The 22,841-nt window shown below is 40.8% G+C and overlaps 1 protein-coding gene across 2 annotated transcripts in view; it reads left to right on the forward strand.

Moving 5' to 3' along the window:
- Positions 1-19,111: 19,111 nt before the first annotated feature.
- LOC109468101 (disks large homolog 5-like) overlaps positions 19,112-22,841 on the forward strand; it is a 43,801-nt gene continuing 40,071 nt past the window's right edge. Inside the window, exon 1 of one of the 2 annotated variants that reach the window (XM_019766342.1) lies at positions 19,112-19,762. In XM_019766342.1, coding sequence (XP_019621901.1) covers positions 19,468-19,762 — 295 coding nt within the window. In that variant the 5' untranslated portion in view covers positions 19,112-19,467. The remainder of the gene's footprint in view (positions 19,763-22,841) is intronic. The other variant, XM_019766343.1, reaches the window with a different exon arrangement.

Raw genomic sequence — 22,841 nt, forward strand, 5'->3', positions numbered from 1 at the left:
CCTGCTCTACAAAATGGGTGTGAAACTTGACAATATGTTAAACCTGAACTTTCACAGGAGGACCCATCAGTAGCATAAAGTTCACAATTTGTCTGGACTACATGAGGGTCTGCATGCCTTTTTCTATGAGGCATAAGCAAGCTGATTTTACTTCCTGCCATTCGTAATGAACAGTATTATGTCAGAGTAATTTACAGTGAGTTGGCCGCATTTTGCGTAACTGCCTTCCTGATTGTTTATTCCTAGACAGTTTTCAGCAAGTTAGCATATTGTTGGTATTCCCCCATTCGGATCCCCTGACATGAAGTATCTATGAAGAGAAGGACTGGTTTGGGGCAGGAAACATACCTCAGATAAGATTGATGTAGAGAGAGAGAGAGAAATGACTTCCAGGTCCTGTACACTGTAGATTTTGAGTACCGGTGTCAGCCTGAGAACTAGCATGTGGTGCAAAATTTCCCTTAATTCAAGAGAAGAAGTTGTACCTGTACATACAAGTATACAATACTCCTTATAGGTGTAGTACTAGTAATTAATTTTTTAAGATACCAGACTTGTACCACTGTAATTGTACATGTACATGTACAAGGACAGCTACTGTACAAATGTAACTTTGGTTTTATTAAGAACTTTCTCAATTTTTCTGCAAGGACGGTAATTATAAAACCTTAACACTGTTGAACCTTGATACTCCTGGTATTACAAAGAATCATACCTAAAACTGTAGAAAAGATAACGAGAACTTCATATTGTATTTCAATACTTTTTTCATCAGTAAATCTTTGATAGAACAATCCCAGTACCAACTGTTGTTTTTCCCATGGTTCCTACATTTTGTATTGGTGACAGCTGGAACATTGAGTTCCTGGGTTAAATGTTTTCTTGACCCTGGGGCCAAAAAGGTTGAGGAAAAATGCATGCTGTTGTATATATCAGTAACAGATTGTGTCACATGCAGCCAGCTTTTACCATCCAAGCTCAACCGTATATGTCAAAATGACACACACCAAGCTTCTTACAACAACAGGTTGTCGAGTAACATTACCATAGAAATCCTATATAAATCTACCAACAAGTAAATGTAAATCCATTTGTACTAGGAACATGCTTGGCAATAAACTGTCGTCTAGATGTGTTTTAACGCCTGTGTTTATGTGTGCCCACTGTGGTCTCAACTGCCATTTTAGATACTCGATATGTTACCCAGTTGAAAAAGCCGACGCCCACACCCACTAACTAAATATCAAAGGTGAGCAAAGCCGTTGGTGCAAAACAGTTCAAGTTTGAGTTGCTGTCAGATGTTTTCCAATAAACGACTTCAATAATCTAACGCTGTGTTGCATATATTATGGCTTGGTTATGAGAAAAGAATATGAGGATTCAGAAAGCATGGTACATGGTAATGCCAAGGTAGGTCATGTCAAACTAGTGAAAGTTCCCCCCACTACATGTGGGTCAGATGACGTCATTTTTCTTCTTGTTTGTATAAGACCAAGCTCACCTCTCTGTACATTATGCGATTGTATTCAACTTCAAGATCAAGATGGGGTACAAAGATACTACATAGATTGTCCTTTGAACCATAACCAAACAATGCTTCAAAATTATTTAGTTTTTCTTTGCGGCAATACACGCACAATGAGGATATAAGCACCTTCCACACCACCTGACTTGCAGAGTAAACAGACGCTACAGAGGCTGCGGTGTGTTCACAAGTGCAGCGGACCTCCGCTCTGGACTGCTAACCACTACACAATGGCCCATAGCTCACCCATGAGGTCATACTGTTGCAACAATGTCTATATAAGGACAGACTCTCTCCGCTAGAGGGCCCTTGATGTTCAGACAGTCTGATAACAGTGTAGTAGGGAAGGAGGATATACAACCTGTGTGAGCTGTAGTATTAACAATGTCTATGGGAAAATTGGGCCCCACATATCATAAGTTCTTTGTAAGCCAAAAATACACATTCGGTACATACTTCATTGAAAGTCCTGGCCTACCTTACTTAGTTTGAAAATTTTAGTCCAAGTATAATTTTTAAAATCTTAAAATGCATCGTGATATTTTACCAGTGGGTATTTCCTGTGAAAACGAAATTAAAACTGTTGACAGTTACAATATCAACATCTGTAGGAATAGAGCTTTTCTAAATGGCATAAACACATGAAGATATTGTTTTTCCATAAACATTCTTGTGCACATGTGAACACGAGAAATCTGGGTGTCTAGCATTGTTTCCATATATCTATGATTATGAATTGATTTATCTGGCCTTCCTTTATTTCATTGACGATGTATGTTTTTCCTGAAGGTCAATGGTATTGTAGTGCTTAACCCCTTTATCTGGTGACCCATAACTAAAGTAGGAGTAAGCTTATTCGAACAAATGTATTCAAATCAATACATGGAAAGAAAAGCGGATTTGCTGCAGTCAACGGTTCCTTCTGTCCCCAATTACCTTCACCAGGGCAGCTTTCTCCTCCTCTTATCTCTGTAAGTCCAGATCACTGGTCAGTTATGTTACCATGGTGATGGGAAGTCCTCTTTCAGCATCAGCACCATCAGATAACCAGAGGACAGATGAAGAACCTATGCCTTTTTAGGAAGCAGTATTGACTGCATGATGTTTTCAAAGCTGACCAGGACTCAAAGATGGTGGCCTCAAACTTAAAGTCATGATTAGAAGATGCACTAAATTTATGAGAGTATACTCAAAAGCATTTGAAAGTTGTATCTAAGTTTCATTAAATAAAGAAATGCAGAATTTAGTTAAGACAGTCACCTAAAAACCTGTCAAAGACAAGCCAAAGCCCTAACCTCTGCTTGGAGAATACCCCCTAGCATGTTTGAGGAAACCTAGTAGTCCAAAGCTTACAGTGTTTATTTTGGTGATCTAGGATTTCTCACCAGGGGTTGACCCCACTAAGTATAGACACACACATGCAGGGACTGGACTGTCTGGGATTGTCATATACCATCTATCAGTAGCAAGGGTTAGCCTGACAGAATCCCTGCAAGAATGATCTTTGCTACAGACTGTTCTACTGGTTCTACTGGATATACATAAGCTTGATCAATGTTGTGCCAAACAAATTTGTCTGTATACTCTCCAACAGCTAGATAAGCACAATCTGAGATGCTTGTAATGGAATATCCCAGGCTGCCATTTCTTCCTCTTTTGTTGAACAGCAATAATTTCATATGAGAGAAAATCGATAACCAGTTTTTAAATCATTCTATAGTGGTAAATGGTATAGTGGCTGCAATTTCATTCATTGTACGTTAAGTAAAAGTAAAATGTGAACATCATTTAACAGTAAATTATTCGCATAATTGCTGTCGAAATACTGGAATAGCCTTCTTTCATCAGTCGTAAAAGTGTGGCGAAGGTATGAGGTCGTGGAACTCTTTTCTCATGGGTCAACCATAGTAGTATACATGTACAAAATGTACATAAAGCTTCTCCTTACTGTGCACCTATACGGCTGAGGAGTGCCAAAGCTTTGTTGGTTGTAGCATAAGTCAGTAAGTGAACAGTCCAACAGCTAAGACCTGCAAGACATGGGACTGTGACAAATAACTAACATTACATAGAAACAAGGCCCAGTCTTTCCCATGTGCTTCAGGCTTCATTTGCTGTATGTCAAACATAATCACAAACAGCCGAGGTGTTGCATACCTGTATTACACAGGTGTGGAAGGCTGACGTCAAGCCAGAGGTATGCTATAAATGCAAGAACTTTGTTTGTTCTCAGTCAGGGTCAGTAGATAAAGCGCCTTAAGTCCGACTGAAACGACTGAAATACTAAGTAATTTCTCCATCTTCTACAGGAAGCTTGCTGGGGGAGAAACAAGTCACCAAATCGGGCCAATCTTTGGAAACATGAGAGTCAACCGAACAAGCTAGAACACAAGACTACAGTTTAAAGAGTCAACAGACAGAAACTGATACTCGTTTGAGGCTACAGGCAGCACTGTTTCTCAGGCTTTGTCAGTAGGGGTTGAAGGTCACAAGAAGAGATGAAAGCACCAGTTGTTAGTGGTTATTGGGTCGTGATTGACAGGTGGATGGAAAAGATAGAGTTTCTGTTGGAATCCTGGGATAGTTCTCCCAACTGAAGCTGACTTTGGATGTAGACAATGTTCTTGGTAGCTTTGAAGAATAAAAAGGACAGGATTCAAAAACAAGCTTTTTTCTTATTTTATAAAACATGTGAAACATTTTACACTGTTAACAGCAAGCAATGGGCTTTCAGTTTCCTTTCTTGGATATATAGAATAGAAAAATGGTTGCCTATACATTTGTTCGTCCTGATTGGTCTGGTCCAATGCATAATTTGGACCAAGATTTATATAACAAGCCTTGTTTATGGAAAGGGTCAGTGATGAATAAACACTTAGTACTGCACCTTCTTATATAATCATGCAAATAGAACTAAACTATGAAACTACTGAGATATACTTTAACTCTCACAGTTTTAGGGCATATGAGGTATACGTCATAATTTGATGGAGCATTTTATTTCAGTTGTTATTCTCTTAAGCATTATTGTACCATTATGTAGTTAGTCTTGAAAATAGATTACAGCTCAGAGATATACATGAGAAAACATTATACTGTTGTTCCTAATTTTTTTTCACTGTACTTTCATGTTCACTGCTTTCTTTGTCAATTTTGTGCTGAAAACTTATCATCGCCATAATGGACATTATTAAATAATCATTATACCCTCCTCCGTACAGTTGCTGCCATCTTGAAGATTTAAGTTTCGTGAACATGATTGATTGTCCATTTTCCTCAGACTGTGAAATTTTACTACCTGGTGAAGACAAAGTGAATTGCAGTAGTCAACAACGTACATGTACATGTATATCACCATTGACCTGATTCTTTCCATGCCATGCATGTCCTTTGCAAGCTAGCTGTAAGTATTTCCGTGCACTATGGGGTCGAATGATGCCTTGTTGACCCACATTGATGTATTGATTAAGGAAGCCATTAGTGATTGCGGTCAGCACCGATGACATACCTAGTTGCACTAATCATTACCCCAACAGTGCAGCCTCAAGTACTGCAGTTCTTTACATTCTAAAGAGGACATTTAGTGTTCTATTTCCATACTTATTATTCTACAGGGGAGTTTTAAATGCCCATACACCTTCTGTATGCAGGTATATGTAGGTCAGACAATTCCTTGGAGTAGAATTAACTTCCTCTATGGTGGAGCTAAGGTTATATTTCACAGTGAAGAATAGACTTGCCTTGGGGCAACAGAGAATGATTCATCTTGTAATGTCCTCTGATGACAGTAACATGAGCTATATTCATAGGAAGTCCCTAGTTTGTGCCCTAAATTTGGTGAACTCATTTTTTTAAGATAAGCCTTCAAAGACTGTTCTACATCCTTCATGGTGTATGGTGCAACACTTGAAAAATCATTGACATGCCTCCATTTATATCACCTTAGCATCTGTCCCAAATTCTGTCTCTATTAGTCACATACTCCGCTCTGAATAGCTACTAAATAAAACTTTGTAAAAAAGATTTTGCAACAGTTGTGATTCACTGCTTCTACTAATTTTGATTGATTTGAAAGTTAGGAATTTTGTTAAGTAAATATTGCTTCAGTCTATCAGACATTGCGTAAACTAGACAAAGTTTGCTCACAAGAGTTGTGAATTCCCTGTGATATATAGAATGTTATCTGTCAGTTTAGATCATCTATCCTGCTATATTTTGCCAATAACAATTGATTTGTATGCCAAATATGATCTACCTCTCTCAAATGGTACATGTAACATTACATGTAAATTCACATTTCATTCAGAGTATTAGTCATTACAATGACATTTCCCTCTGATATTAATATAAATCATCACAGGATAACAACAATAGTGATATCTTTTGCAATCTCCCATCTTTGTATTGCCTGATATCCCGAACACTGAACAAGCACAGACTTTGCCTTTACAATTAGTCCTACAAATACACAAACCTTCCCATTATCTTCTATCAAAGGTCGAAGGGCAGACAATTTCTTTAGCAAGCACTATGTATTATTGATGAACAAAGACAAAAATAGCTACAGTCAGAACAAGAATAAACAGATTTCAGAGCAGCCCGAATCTCTATATGACTCACTCTTAGAAAACTTATGCATACAGAACATGTTTGGTACCAGGTATTCCCATTTTGCGCAAAATAAAATAGAAGTTCAACATGTTGGTTCAACTGTCAAGAGAAGATGTGAACCTGATCTGAAATGACTTAATAATCACATAGATACTATACGTTTAATTGTGTTATAAACAAGTAGTAAACAGTTTATTTTAAGTGCCATTTGTAAATTAAGTACATAATTCACCCTATGGTTACAATGTGCCTGTTCGAGCAATAAACCTTTCATTCATTGGTTCACAATGTAGTGTACTGACATTTAGTGAACAAGCTGCCATTGCTAAAACAATGCCCCTGTCCCCCTTTTTTGTCCACTCTGTGGACACAACCCAGCCATGCATTCCTTAGATCAACATCCTCGTTTGTTGCCAGTTTGTCCTGCCAATAGGAAAGCCCTATCACTATAAACAAGGTGGCTAATTAAAGGTTAACATATACATACAACCTTACCATGCCTGTCATGATTAACAAAGCCTTGCGAATTCCTATGAAACCAAGAGAGGAAAGGGATATACCAGTAGTGTTCCACGTGACACAGTCGAACAGTATCATTGGTTAACAATTTGAAGCATTGAAAATAAAAACGCCTCATAGTTCCCCTTAACAACACTAAGAAAAAGTAAATAATTGGGAAAACAGTCTGTAAGCAAATAAATACTTTGGGCTGATTTGGGACTAATTCTATCTCCTCTTTGACCTATCACTATGCATAACATCAATCATTATTCCATGGTTAATTGGGGCATCCCATCACATCAGTCATTCAATTATGCACAATTATGCAAGCTAAAGACAAAATTAGGAATCTCTGAAAGGTAAATATCTCTCTTATAATCCTAACCGTTAACAGTCTTAATACCAACATATCAAAGTGGATGACATCATCGTTGGCACACTGTTAATTTGAGAAAAAGGAGAAACAGGTTTAGAATCAACAAGTGATATGCTCCATTACATTTCATATTGTTAGTGCATGCACTTCTTGTTATTTTTTCAGAAATACATGCAGGTGCCTAATAATAAAGCCACTAGCATAAAGAGACACCGATACAGTATGTATGAAAAGCCTGCCAATGTTAATGGTGCTGCTTCCCTCCCCTGGCTGGCACATTTCCAGAATCTCCCACCTAACAGTAAAGGCAATCCAACACACAGAGGACACAATGTAGTCTTGACCTTCGACCATATGCTACACGGAGAGATGGGCAACATGGGAATTGGGAGAGTCACAGGTCATCCCAAGAACTTGGCGAGGTCTTGCAAGGGACATAAGCTACACTAACACCAAATACCACAAATGCTTCTCAGATATCTCGACCAGGAACATGTCTTCTATACAGGAAACATTAAAGATTATTCTTCACTTATATCACCTATTGTCAGGGGATAGGTCTACTGAGGCATAATCAATAATATTACCACTTTCTTAATATTTCATGTTCATGATTTGCTTCAGATTGCAATATTCATTGTCCCAGCAGGAAATCTAATTGCCAGCATTCAGGGCTATCAATGTCGAACTCAGGTTCGGCAAATGTAATATATCAAGAAATCTATCGAGCATTTCTTTTTGGTTAGAAAATAAATGGTTATGTACATGTATGTTACAGATCAGGGGGATGTTATTTATAAATCTTGATGTAGAAGACATCTTTATACATCAGACCCCTCCACTCAACAATCAGCAGCCTGTATCCATCAGAATTTCTGTAAATCACAGGCTTATCTTGCTGTAACACCTGTCTCACATGACTGGACCCTGATATTCACCTGTTACCTGGGGTACCTTTCTTGGGCCACACCAATTTAGTTTCTTGGTTCTCGGTTTCAAGGGCTTAATTTTTTCCTGATTTGCCAAAAAAATACATTTACCTGTCACATTTTCAATCACCCCTAAAATCATCCCAACAAAAAAAAATGCAGTGACTTGATCAGAAGTTCAAAATTCATTATTTGAACTGATCCTAGCATGTTGACCTGCATGTATGGTAGCATTTGGAGATGCCTGGGCCTGTTTCTTTGTCAGACCTGTTTCATTGATTTCCTGCAAAGCTACGAAAACCAACAAATCAATTTGGTATGGCCTTTCCCAAACTGAACCCAGTACTCAATGTATCGTCAACCTAGCCTTTAGAACAAGCTAATAACAGGTTCACAAAGCTGACATTTCCAGTAAACTGAACAGTGCTCTGAGAAAAGGTAAGGTGAGCAAATCAAGGCCTTGTGGTGACAACCTGGGACCTAAGTTGATACTAATCGTGTCCCAGCGGAGCTGAGGACAAGCTCTGAGAAAACATGATGATCCCCTTCTGTTTTATTTGCCCTGCCAATTACATGCCCACCATACCATGTCACACAGCTGTTTGGGTTGGAAATGTAGGTTACTTACTCCTCTGACCTACTGCCATGTATCAATGTCTCACAAAATCTGGGTAATGGTATATAAAAGTTACCATATTTAATCACGTGAGGCAAATTGCCAACAGAACCATAAGTTTATTTTATATAACTTTTTATAATGTTAAGAATTCATTCTTAAACACTTAAGAGGATAATTAAGGAGGTTGATCTTCATTCTGAGAAACTAGAGTCACCATATCAAAGATGAATTCATGAACTGAACTGAACTGAACTGAACTGAACTGAAGAATTCATAGAAACATTGTCTACCTACCCAGTTTTTCTTGGAGAAACCACGAATCCCAAGGGTGGTCTTCTCTTCATTACACTTCTATGACCTGCAATACTTTCTTGAGGGGTACCTGGAAAAGGGCACTCAATAACAGGCCGACCTCTGCAACCTTGGGCAATGGTACCGGAATTCCAATGACTTTTTGCTACCTGACAAGATTACTGTTCCATATCACAATCTTGTAAAAAGGTGAAAAAAAGCTTCCTGCATAGAAATAACTTAAAGTAACACAACCTGTGTAGCTGAATACATCTTCTAATTCTGGCAGCATGTACCTAGATGTCACACTAGTTTCACTCTTTTAATTATCATGAGTTACCCATTGACAATACATGTATAACATTACTGCAGTGAAGATACAAAAATAAAACTTCAAAACATCAACACATTCCTTTTATGGTCACTTCTCTAGAAGAGTAACTAAACACACTTAACAGGTTGAAACCTGAGCTATAGTCATTTAGCTAATAGGTGAAAGATTAAGGGCACTTTTCAGCAGTGAACCTGGCCGTACCTTAAGTGCTGGCATGTGCAACACCTGTGTTAGATGTGAAAATCACATTCCACCTTCAGGATGAGTCAGCGACATCGTTTTTTGTCGCTGAACTGTGAAACCCTTTTCTGTGTAGAATGCAATATACACATGGAGATGATATCAGTGGTGCTGCCTTGGTACAGTTGGTTCCTTGCAGCAGTGCTTGGAAGGGCTGGCATCTTGCCACGGAGGCATGGAAGTGCAGCAGGGGTTACATAAGGTCAACAGTAACATCGCAACGCAGACAATTATTCTCTTCACCGGAACACATATATCAAACAGCATATCAGTGTACACAGGCCTTGTTTATATGCTAGAAACAAAATTAATTTACAAATGGTATGGCATTCACATATACAAACTATTCAAATATTTATGATGACATCCATACACACAGACATAAACTGCATATTCAGCAACAAGTCCAAATTGTTATTAATTGTTATTTGCCTTGCAAACTTCAAAGGTAACAGCTTCCATTAGCTTATTGATACATGTACTACAATATTCCTGTGCAAAACAAGCTATGCAGTCATTGAAACATGTCAAAGAAAAACAAGCGCTGTCTTTATTTCCAAACTTGTCAAAAGTTTTCCTGTTGCCAACTCGTTGTTACCATGTATCGCACCACTGAGGATTGTTACATGGGGAATCTTCCATACTGTTGGGAACATTCCGAACAAAGTCTAGCCAATAACTTCAATGCAACCATATAAACATCTTTACTCCCCTTGCACCAAGGTAATACATATCACAGAGACTTACCCACATTTGTCATTCTGTAACAAGCAATCTGTCTGGCAGAATTCCAATATGCCATCTTCAACTTCCCCCTTATAGTTAGCTCTCAGTTCAGATTTTGTACTGAAACTGTTATCACAATAACTCATTGGAACTTAAATATATGTACATTTCCCTACAGGCCAATTACCTAGTGTCAGTAAAGTGTGTTCTTGTACCATCAATTTACAGCATAGTTTTGTCAAAGGAAAGCAGTATCTACTAGTACTAGTACTGTATTACCTAAGGCAGCCTTGTTATCGTGGATATCCCCGACCCGTACACATGAGTCAAACCAAACTCAGGTCTTGGTCTACTAGCTGTCCCAATAGTTAAATCAGCTTAGCCTGCTCGTTCGTGTGTGCCAATCTAGTGAAAGTGTGACTGTACACACAGCATACTACAGAAAGGCATGGTTCCAGATACATGTACTCACTCAGTATGCTGGTGAGAAAAGAAAGCTTTCATTCTCTTCTTCACAAAACCGGTCTACAAAATAATGCTTCATATACATTGTACATGCTTCACAGGGAAAACAGACTAATGGTGAAATCCATATTGAAAGAAATAGGAAGTAACAGTAAAACTGACTGTTTTATCAAACCTGCGCCATGGTTGTTTGGGGCACTGAGTTTGTTTTTACATGTACTGTTTTAGGGCTCAAAATTCCCACCTACATGGGCAACCTGCAATTTGAAGAAATATTTGACATACATGTATTACCGGTGCACATTTACAGAAAGGAATATCACCTTTACAGGCTACTGTTTTGAATCACTTCTGATCTTTGGTTCCTTTTTGAAACTTTACATCATGTGAATACGTGAGAGGGCCCACACATTTCAGACCACCTTATCTACACGTGTATGTTCATGTTCACCACACCGGAACCTCAAAGTTGTTTTAATAGCTGTACGTCCTGGACCTGTCGGTCTCCTGTATGTGGGTTAGTGGAGAAAAGGATGCCTTCTGAGGAAAACCACAGGAAAAGGCATCGCCCTGTTGAGCTACAACTGCACAATGGATGTTAAAACAATAGTCTGACACACTAGCAATGAGTAATGAACACATTCAGCCACCTTCTAGGTTGACTTCATGATCAGCAGATAACAATAAGCTATAGAAGCGTCTGGAAAAACTCTTTTGTAATTCCCAGAATGTGGATAAGGTTTCTCAAAGACTTAGCAATTATCCTTGTCAGCCCCTCCAGAGCCTCATATAATTCTAGAGGCCAGAGTCTATTTCCTGAAGGCAAATGATGGAGAATATTGATGGTTAGGCACTTCAATCATCTCTCCGTAGACAGACAGGATTACAGGTATTACAGAAACACTAGATAACCGTAGATCATATTTTCAAGCCTTTCAGTTTCATAAAATCAACTGAGGTTACATTCTACAATACAGAATTTGGAAATAAAATACTGTGGATCCAATTGTCAAATGGTCTCAGGGCCCCACTGTAAAGCAGTGCTGTGAAAATAGCTAAATAAACAGAAGCAAACAAACAAACAACAAACAAATCTGTAGGAAGCAACAGCATGATATTACCAACTAACTGAAATATTACCTATTGAAATCTAGGAACAAACATCAACAAAACATGACATCTACATATACGTGTACACCTTAAGTTATGACTGTAGTGCAGACACAAATTGCAGTACAGTACCATAAACTATACTGGACATCATTACATCCTATCAAGTCCATACATATGACAAGTTTGCATCAGTTGAACATACTGGATACATGTTATATATCACAGTGAGCTCCAATATTAATGACAATTTGTGAAATGGTAATTGCAAAATATGTGAAACGATTCATAAAAAATATTAACCATGTCATTAACCATGTAGTGTCCCAATTTCATTACCACTCATGGCATCGTCATGGTTACAAGAGAAGCATCTTGACATCAAGTCGTTCCTAATGGACGTTACCATAACCTCTGCCGTCTCTCTCTAATACCCTGTTCATACCAGACTTATATTTAGCGGTTTCAACCGGTTTTTCAAAAACCCGGCTAAAACCCTTAGCGTTCATACCAGACTTTTGATAACCGGTTTTGAAAAAATCCTGTCCGGTGAATATCCAATTAATCGGCCATGACTGCAGTTTGAATAACCGTTCCTCCCGCTCTTCTGATTGTTGTCCTTGGCCTTCTTGCTTGTATACCGTCTTCAGTTTTTTTTTACCTTACTGCGGCACTGATCCTTTATCTTCAAGAAATCAGCCTCCTCCAACATTTTTGTTTCGGTAGAGCCCTTGCCGCCCCCCCCCTAGCTTTTTCGAATTCGGCGACTCCTGCTGTCCAAACCTAAGTATCAGGAGCGTCTCGTCCGCCGACCAGGTTGCATATGCTGATTCCATCGCAAAATGAAGAGAAACCATGGAAAGAACTCAAGTTGGTCAAAACAACACGATCAAAAAGCTTGGAGGTTGCACACGGTCAGGATGCTGACCCCGTGACCCCGGAATTTTGACGCAAAAACCGGTTCAATAAACCCTTAGCGTTCAGACCAGGTTTTTCGGTGGAAAAACCCCACAAAAACCCCTCAAAAACCACCTCCCGAGGTGGTTTTTCAAAATCGGATTTAAACCCCTAAAAAACCGGTTAATTTGCGTTCACACCAGGTTAAATAAAAACCGATTTTTGAAAAACCGGTTGAAACCGCTAAATATAAGTCTGGTATGAACAGGGTCTAAGTGTCTGACATAAAAATTCATTGCCCCTGCTGTGTCAGCCTAGCTCTGACCCCTTTACAAACCTGCTACAATTTATTACCTACATTAGAAATGTAATGGTAGAAATGGCTTTTCCTGAGTGATGGGATGGGGGTGTCAGCTGTCAGGACATGGTGAGAAGCTTAGGGTTGCTTCCGATCCATAGTGTGAACATGAATCTTGGATCGTGTACAGTTAGAGTGTGTTTGTGATGTTCACAGTTGATTTGGTTCACTCACCTGGTTAAGCACACAATGGGCACACCTTGAAAAGGAGTCGTGTGCACTTGCCATTGTTTGTCACCTGCAGGCATTGTTGTAACCTAGAAATGGTGTCAGCCATTTTGAACACCTATGAACTGGACATACATGTATTAACATGTTTGCACATAAACGCCTTACAATGGAAGTACAGCTGATCACAGGGGGGGTTCTTGTTGGAGGAAAACTGGCTGGGTGGTGCCGGATGTGTGAGTGTGAATACAAACGTGAGCAAGCATTATTGCAATGTTTTGTAGGGCTGTGTTCTGAAGTGAAACAGGTGTTTGAATGAAGTGCATTCATACTCCCACCCCCCTCCCATCACAAATACACACTCTCTACACACATACACATACAGGTACACATGCTCACGGTTTACATACACTAGTAAACACTCCAGATGTAGCAGAGGTTATGTGTAAGGAGGAGATGCATGTTGATTTCAGACACACCCGCCCACCCCACGTACACAAGGCACCGCTATAATACAGCCAACAGTCACCCTACAAGTTTTGCATGTCAACAAACGGAGCTGGAATTATTCAAGAAGTTGGGAAATCTTGACCCCGTGAACACAGATCGGGCTAGCAGGACCTTAGAACCGACGGAAGGCGGATCTGGGAGGAAGTCATTCAGTAGACGATTGTTGCAGACGTCCGACTTGGCGGACGGAACGAGAAGTAGGGCCGCCTAAAGTGAGGGGGGGGGCGTTGGTAAACATTATTCCTCCCACGGCCATGTTCGCGTCAAGTGCTTGGAAAACAGCAGTCTTATTCAACGGGTTCGTCCAAACTTGTGTCGTTTCTGAGCAAGATTTTGTAGACCAACCCCTCACGATGAGAAACATGCCGATATCTACGCGCTCGTGGACGATAGTAGAGACCAAAACAAGAGGTAAGAACCTCACCTGAGACTGGGAGTCCTTGTTCTCCGGGGACGACATAGCGGTACAAGTCGCCGTCTCCAGCCCTCAGCGCCGATCTCCGACTCGTATCTGCACGGTGGCAGGACAGCCAGCCCTCAGGTTCCCGCTATGCTCTGGTTGGAGACTGTAGACCCCGGCAAATCTGCTGGAAATACGCCGCAAATCGAAGGAAAACTTCCGACTTGCAGCAGCGACTTGTGCAGGGCGCGCAAACCAGCCCCGGCACATACCATGTCAACATCTTGAGGGGGTGGGATAACGTTACACATTGTAGGAAGGGAACGGCATAACAGAGATAAAGTACCGTTTCTAAATAAAATTCAGAAACCAACATCAACAGAAACACTTCTTCGAATCCCTGCATTTTATTCATACGTTCAAAACAATCTGCAAGACACTGCGATAAAAGTGGCTCTCTTTATCCTTATCGACCGTACCATTTCTAGCACAGGTGGGATCAATGAAGCAGTTCGTAATGATCAGGCCTGGGGGAAACTTTTCAGATAGTTTCGGTCAGGACAGGTGGCCTGTGAGACGCGCCCAGTGGATATCCTGTGTTACTTGTTGGCGTCTTCGAGTCCTTCCATCATTTTTGTGGCGTTACCTGTGGTTCTCTAGCTGCTGAATGGCAATCTGAGGATTCACACTTGTCTCCAAGCAGATGTTGGGGGTGAACTATCGTAACGTGAATTCATGTGTTGTACAGACTAGCATATGAACGATATATCCTCTCTGCATTCAGTAACAGATACCCTAAAATTATCTTTAAAGTCTTTCTAACATAATTATATTATGCATATAAATACAACGGGTACATTTAGCTCACTGAGAAAACCCCTACGTTACAATCAGTAATGCATACAGTGTCATACCACGGAGTTCATACATTATAGCACTCGAGCTCCCCTACGAGATGCGTGTCAAAGAATCATTGCTTTATACTAGTATCTATGCTCATGGTAATCGACAGTCTTCATAGGTGAGAATTGACATGCATGTTTTCTTCTTGCTCTTGTGTTGTGAAAGACAACTATTTTGTTTGTTTTTGCCAGCTCCATTATTTTGGGTTCGACTGATACAGATCACACGAGACAGTTGGACTGGGGTCTACAATGCGTGGGATTTCCGCTTCATATAATTACTCTCTCCCTTTTGTGCTATATTTTTCTTTCATTTCGTAAAGTTTTACTGTTATAAGATCCATCAGTTAGCATGGTATGCACAGATCTGTTTTATATACTTTCCCAAATACTCAAGTTAGTAACAAGTTGTGTATGTCAATAGATCAAGCTATAAAATAATCTTCTGGTGACATTTCTGTAATTTTCAAGTTTTTCTTATCCACAGCATAGGGATAACTAAGAATCATTTCAGTACATATTCATGTCTATATGCCTGACTACAATCAAGAAAAATTACAACATTTTGGTTTACAAACCAATGAGCATTGTGTAATACATATATAGTTTTAACTATTTGCACGTATTATATGTAATACAACGTTACGGTCTTCCACACCAACGTCAGCTTGAAGAATTTTGTATATTCAGTTATTCAGATTGCCTATCCATACACAAAACCCAGAAACCATGCATATGGCCTCTGACCCCCACTCTGCTTTCAAGTTACTTCTTAGGTCCTTTACACGCGGCTACTTTGCCTTGGCCTGGCCGACACAGGAAAGTGTCGAAGGGTGGCACAGGAAACAGGGTGTGGGCTTCTTTTTCTTTGTGTCTGGAACTTGAGGGAAATGTTTGGGGTGGGCCTTTTACGTTCTCGATCATGTAGCTGAGTGAATATGTGCCAAACAGCTCGACGGGAGCTTATATCATGTCGGGTGTGTCACAACCTAAATCTCAAGACGAAATAAGATCGATCTTGTCACATTCTGTAAATAATTATTGTCTCATATTGTCTCATATCAGCCTCTTTGTCGATGATAATTTAGCTCTACGAATTGAATTTGACAGTGTCCAACTAGACGTGTTTGTTTTGCTGGTGCTAATCTCTAAGCACATCTTTTAGTGGCTTCCGGTACAAGACAACATCAAATGGCAATAGCTGGAGGGTAGAATTGGCAGGGCAGTACCCAATAGGCTGACGATAACCAGTACAGAAAAAGAAAGCCCGATGAAACCCCCCATGTCAAAATAATCCGAAGCCTAAACCTCTGCTTACTTAGTAATGAACGATAGAATATTCTGCCACGTCGCACATGATGCCCTGGTCGTATCCTGAGACTGGTTGCCATGGATAGGATCCTGTCTAGAGTGACTCATTCCTTAGGGGTTCTTTCAGCCGCTGAGAGAATGCTATGGAGGCATCTTCAAGAAGATGCTGGATGGAAGATCGCAACCGTCTCCTGATTGCCTGTTTTCTCTTGTAGCTGTGCGTCGTGTGTAATCACACAGCGATCAAAACTGCTCTGCCTCCCACGGCAAAAAACGTGGTCATCGTATATCAACGCGGATCACGTTTAAACTTTAGAAGTAACCGTGCAAACTTGCTAGAGCTCGAGTTCGAAGCTGAAGAGTTAGTAAAAATACTAGTAATTATTTCTATCAGCTTGTTCAATAATGTATATGTGCTGACGTAAGCTAAACAAATTACAGGGCTTCACTAGATGACTTACTGCTGGTTTGACCCCAGCTCTTCCGAAGATCGAGCGAACATGGCGAGGACAAATGAGTGAGCAGGTGTGCCGAAGTATAGCAAACTCTTGGATCGATACTTATGAATATTTCAAGTTACAGGGGCCACAGTTGATCGTCCTGGGATGAACGCTTAGAAGCAGACTGAGTTGTATTCCGTTCGTTTTCCGTTCTAGACGTCCGACTAGTTATAAAGGCTGCTCACGGTTCGCTTTTCGTCGAGTATGGGAGATTTATTTCCATCATTCAGAGTGTTTCGGGCCTAGCCATAATGTCCTATCAATTGTAACTTGAACAGCCAAAGGAAAGGACTGTGATGACAGTTGCAGCTGGCTGTCAGTCGTATGCATTTAATATTCGCTGTGTGTGTTGTACAGGCTAATGTAATATGTAATATGTAATATGATACTGAAAGCAAGAAACTCTGAAAAAGTTATCCCGGCTCCCATCACCAGACTCCTTACGCTCACTGGCTGAAAAACGTTAACGCGAGTGTAAGCAGCATGTATGGAATCGGTTGGCACCAAGGCTATGCAACAGTCGCCCGGCTATGACATGTACAGACCGGAGGGAACATCCCATGATTGATCCTTAGCTCGTGCATCGACCTGTACTCCCATCGTGATCATATCACCGACGCATCCTGGTGCTTATAACGAACTTTAGTGCTTCCTTCTTTCGTTCTTTTAACTTTACGGTTAGAAGATCATTTGCCTATTTTCTTCATTGAGTCCATAGACCCTATAACCTTCCAACACAATCGTTCTTGACAACTAGATTTGTGGGGCGGGGGGAAATGACAAAAGATTGCACAAGAAAGGCTAACAGAATGCCAGAATATTGAGGCCAAAGTGTCGCAGGAATTAGTCCACTGACCCAAAATCACATCAACCCCCTTCTTTCCAACCTACCTGCTTTATTGCACAGCAGTAACGATATACCGCCCTGTGATTATTAGAGCGGGTGATCTAATTGACATAATTGATCATACATGCAGCGTTGATGGGATAATGAACCGTTTTTAGTGATTTTTTTTTTAAATGGAGGGATCATTAAGCCATTTCTTCATGTCTCTGTGACTTCAGAAAGAATTGCGACCGTCAGCGTTACGAAGGCAACAGTCAGCACTTCCGAAAGATTCTTAAAAAGTGACTGCGAGCCTTTTTTTTTTCTTGGAACATAGTTCCTGCCCTTGTTACAGTAAACCTTCGCTGCTGCCAGTTTTGTTGGTGCAACGCGACTGGTTCCCACCTTTATATGCATTCTCACTGAGGTTTTGGGTTGAGAAAAACCAACGCAGTGTCACTGTTTCCCTGCTGTGCCGTGAAGGTGGTTCTGTTGCTGAATTTAATATCCATAAAACTGCGCGCGCGCTATCACTGGCTTTCGATATCAAGAGCATGATGTCCTGTGTGATTGGGCAGGTGCCATTCTGAAACGATGTACTAGTATCTTCAACAATGCCACCCAGCGCTCTATAGAGTAACTACATCTTCTACTTATGGGAAAGGCGCCGGCAAGCATGCATTATTAGTGTCCTATATATATATGCGTTGTGTTGCCGTTATGATACAACTAAGAGAACGATGGTAGACTTCAAGTGTTAATCTTTTGTAGAACACTCAGATTTCTTGTTTGTATGATTCACAACGCAACAGATTCATAGTTTGGGCTTTGAAATCCAGCTATCTTATATATCCGCTCCGTTTTACTGAAGGCTAATGCAGAGCGAATGTAAAACGGAGAAGTTAACGTTTTAAACTAAGTTATGGCATTCACGGCTGTATTTCAGAGCTTTCAGGCTACTTTCGTCTAGCCTTTAAAGTTGGTACCATCCGGATTTTGGCTCCGCTACGCTCGAAAAAAGGGGGACTTTTTCCAGCGTAGCCGAGCTAAAATCCGGATGGTACCCAGCCAGGCTAACTTATGTCAGGCTGGGCTCTTTTACCACTGTGACCAACGTACTGCAGTTATCCCATCAAACGGTAGGTGACGTTCGTAGTACAGACCATCCAAGCGGGAGGTTTCATTCATTTTTTGTCGGAGATTCATGGACATATCGGACAGGTATGTGCACCATCTCTTTACGTCGTTTACGGATATATGCATGATCAGCTTCACAAACTCGGCGTTGAGAAGGTTTTTATCCGGCACAGCTCAACACTGATCTGCCCAGGTACCTAGGTAAGGATCGTGCTCCCCATAAACCACGCCTACCCTATGACCCTTAACCTTCTCACCTGCTTTATAAGCTACGTCAGCATCAGTGATTGCGCTGATTAATGACAGGGCGGGGCTTTAATGCCCATATTTGGTGGGTGGCTGACCTGGATTTCCATATATAGGCCGTGCCCCGGGATGATTGACAGCGAGCAGCTGTTGTCAATGTAATGGCGAACTTGGTCAACTGTGACTGGGCCGTGTTTGGGAGTTTGGAGTTCAGTTGATATTCTCACAACATAACAAGATCGCCGTCCTCCAGGCCGTCCAATCAACAGCTGAAGATGTAAGATTCTCGAAGAAGTTTGTAAAGGCTTCCCACGCCATTCTGATTGTCGCAAAAATCACTAACAATCGAAATGCGAGCGTTTGCAACTTGAGCCTGTTGCGACATTTGTTGCAAAATGGCCGCCACTTTAGTATCGACCGACCGGCAACACAGCGACTTTGCCTGGCGTCTTCCCGGCTGAGTGGACCAAGATTGGAAGCGAATCATGGAGGACAAGCACAAGGAACTACTGCAGCTCCACCGTGCCAAGTTTGTAGAATGTGTGAAGGTGGAGAGACTGTGGGAGACTCTCCAAGGGGCGGGGGTTCTGACACCCACAGACATATCCGACATTCAGAGTTCGGCTCAAGATGATGGGGGAAAAGTGGACAAACTTTTGGACCTCTTGCTTGAGAAGGGCTCCAGTGCCTTCCAGAATCTGTGTGTGGCCCTAGAGAAGACGTACCCACATCTGCTGACGGTCATGTTCCTCGGGAGCAACCAGGGGACTCCTACCGCAGGTTTGTAGGGTGGGAGGGGGGATGAAGACACACCGAACGGTCCAGCATCCTGATCTCCAAGCAGACGTTGTTCGGGTGTAAGGTCTTGACGTTTTCTGACGGCACGGCCACTGACGCTAATATTTGTGGACACTAGGTGACCATAAAGGCTAGTAACAACCTATTTTAGTTGTTGCCAGAGAGACCAGGCAGTCAGAAAACGTTACAAATCTTCCACCCCCCCAACATCTCTTGGGTTTGCCAGCATCCTAGGAGGACAGGGTGGGAGGGGGGCAAATTGCACAAATCCTTTTTTTGCAATTAACAACACAGGATTGTTAGTGATAAATATTTATTCAAGGATGATGCTAGACAAGGTGTCATATTCTGAAGTTATGACCTTTTATATTTCCAAGAGCTGGACATTTTATGGGGGAGGGGGGCAGTGGTAATGTCCTCATCCAGGAAGTGACCTCATGTTCATGAATAGATGAAATCGATGGAACGATGCACCTTTGATTGTCGTGGAATTCACTCCTCTCTTGTTCCTCTGCCTTGCACTTCTTTTGAATTACCTCATAATGTAAGTTACATACAAGCGATTGCCATGATGTCGGGCAGCAAGTCATAGGCAAAAACTAAAGGCGAGTGGTAGTTGGGTGATTTGCCTACTAATAATTTGTCTACCAGGAATTGATGTAAACAAAAACAGTGCTTGCTTGTATACCAATTCTATAGGAAACAATAATGTGGAGACTACGGGTAACAGTGATACTGGCCAGTATACACCTGGGCACCTCTTTTTGAAAGTTATAGTTGATTCAGGGACATGCTTGTAGTGTGGTTTTCCTGAAGTTATAAATATGAAGAGTACAAGTGTCTGTCTGTCTTCAGAACTCTTGTGAGCTGACATTAGTCACCATTACACTGCACCACACGGCACCCCCCTCCCTGTCTGACTTTGTTGGATGATGTAATCTGGAACATAAAATGTCGGCCCTCCCCAAAAAATTGAATTGTATACCTGGCTGGTAGATGTCACCTGCCAATACCTGGTAAAACCAGGAAGTAGATCAGTTATAGTTTCTGTTCATGTAATCCACAGGCTTGGCTGAGTTGTGAATGCGACAGAGACCAATCTTATCATGTACTTTTTAATGTCTAAGTCTATCTGAATTGCTGGTACATGTATAGCTGTCCTTCGGTGTAACACACTAACTTCAAAGATGTGAAAATGCCATCAACTTATGCCTATGGCCGCTCAGTTCTGAATCATTTCAGAAAAGTACACTCGCATGTTTTTGCTTGCCACATTTAAATTGAATGACTGTGACCTTTGTTTTTCATCACACTAATCTCAACAAGCTTGTACTTCAAGAACATTTTCCTTCAACAACATGTCAGAGGACTTTGTCCCCCCAGACATATTAGTGTAAATGCCTTAGTTTCAAAAGCTTCAGCAGGTCTTTGATTGGTCAGGGCTAGTACTGGAAATGTCAGGGAACATGTACGTGGGCGTAAGGGAGTTGGTTCTTAATCTGTCTTGATCCTCTTGGTACAAAGTCTGGTTTATGGTTGCGAAGGCACAGGAAAAACATGAGAGTATACATGTATTTTGTTCTTTACAGCTCTACAATACATTATTCCTTTCATGTTAGAGGAACCCAAGGAAATATTAAAATGTAGTTTTGTAAAGATTACATTTTGTCATAATCACATAATTAACAGGATACTGTACACTTTACACTAACAAGATGGTTTACAATATGAAATATGAAAATATAATAATTACCTATTGTCTTACCTATCCACAGCTGGTATATCTTACTAAAACAAATTGATGCCACATCATAGACTTAGATACATGTAGACCTAATGATTGAACATGGTAAACATGAAGATTATCAAGTGTTTGTGCATTCTATATTCATCTCGTAGACACACATATACCGGTATACTATAGATGCATGTTTATAGTAAACTATGATGGCAGTTCCTCTCTCTAGTGTTTGGTGTCCTCCATGTATTGCATATGAAGATATACACTACTAGTATAGGAAGTAATATCTCAATGCCAGGCGTTCCAGTAAAAGCCTTTTTTGAAGTCACTTTTCTTAAGCAAGCTGCATGACTCATTTGTTACAAAGTTGCTTGAAAATTCAGGAAAATGTAATCATTCCTTGTACATATATTGTACTTCAGAATGTATTGTACTACAGAATGACATCAATGCACCCTTTGAACTTCAGGTCAGATTCAATAAGGTTGAATTCTGAGCTGTTCCTGTATAATGTATATCCCTGTCAAGATAACCGTGTCGCGATGGATGATACAGAGTCAGAGGGATTTGTTTAGCTAAGCCCTTCCGTGTGATTTGTGAGAGACTGTACAGTAGAAGGCCATACACTACCATAAAGGTCCATGCAGTAATGGAGGATGGGTCATCATTGGTGATGAGGGAGTCCAGTGAAAGACATTGAGTGATGGAGTTGAAGTAGAAGGTTATGGACCAGGTGTGGATGTTAATGGTGTGTTCTGTAGAGGGCCAACTTGGGACTAGTCTTTGACAGATATAGATGTAAGTGTACATACGGTGACTGGAAGCTAAGAGATAAGCAGTAGTGAGGGATGTTCTTGCTACTCAATGTGCTTGTAGGCAATGGAAGATCTAAAGTCTATGGAGGGATGCAGTGAGGGGTGAGCAGGATAATTGTGTACAACTTTTGGCTGGAAAGAAGGCTGTACTTCATCTCTGGCAAGACGTAAGACTTATGACTTTCTCCTTCCATCTGGGTCTGTCCTTGGCCATCTTTTTGACTGATACAGTGATAGCCAGGATAATCCCTTGGATGCCAGGCTGCCCATCACAGTTCTAACTAGACGTTAGTGGCATATAAATCACAAACGGTGTTGAGAGACCTTTGATAATAAGAAAACCAGATATAAATCACAAATGGAGGTGAGAGACCTTCAGTAGTCACAAAACCAGATCTAAATCACAAACAGTGATGAGAGACCTGAAATAATGAGAAACCCAGATCTAAATCGCAAACGGTGGTGAGAGACCTGAAATAATGAGAAAACCAGATATAAATCACAA

Source organism: Branchiostoma belcheri, unplaced genomic scaffold (assembly GCF_001625305.1).
Source record: "Branchiostoma belcheri isolate BF01 breed outbred unplaced genomic scaffold, Haploidv18h27 scaffold191, whole genome shotgun sequence".
NCBI lineage: Eukaryota > Metazoa > Chordata > Leptocardii > Amphioxiformes > Branchiostomatidae > Branchiostoma > Branchiostoma belcheri.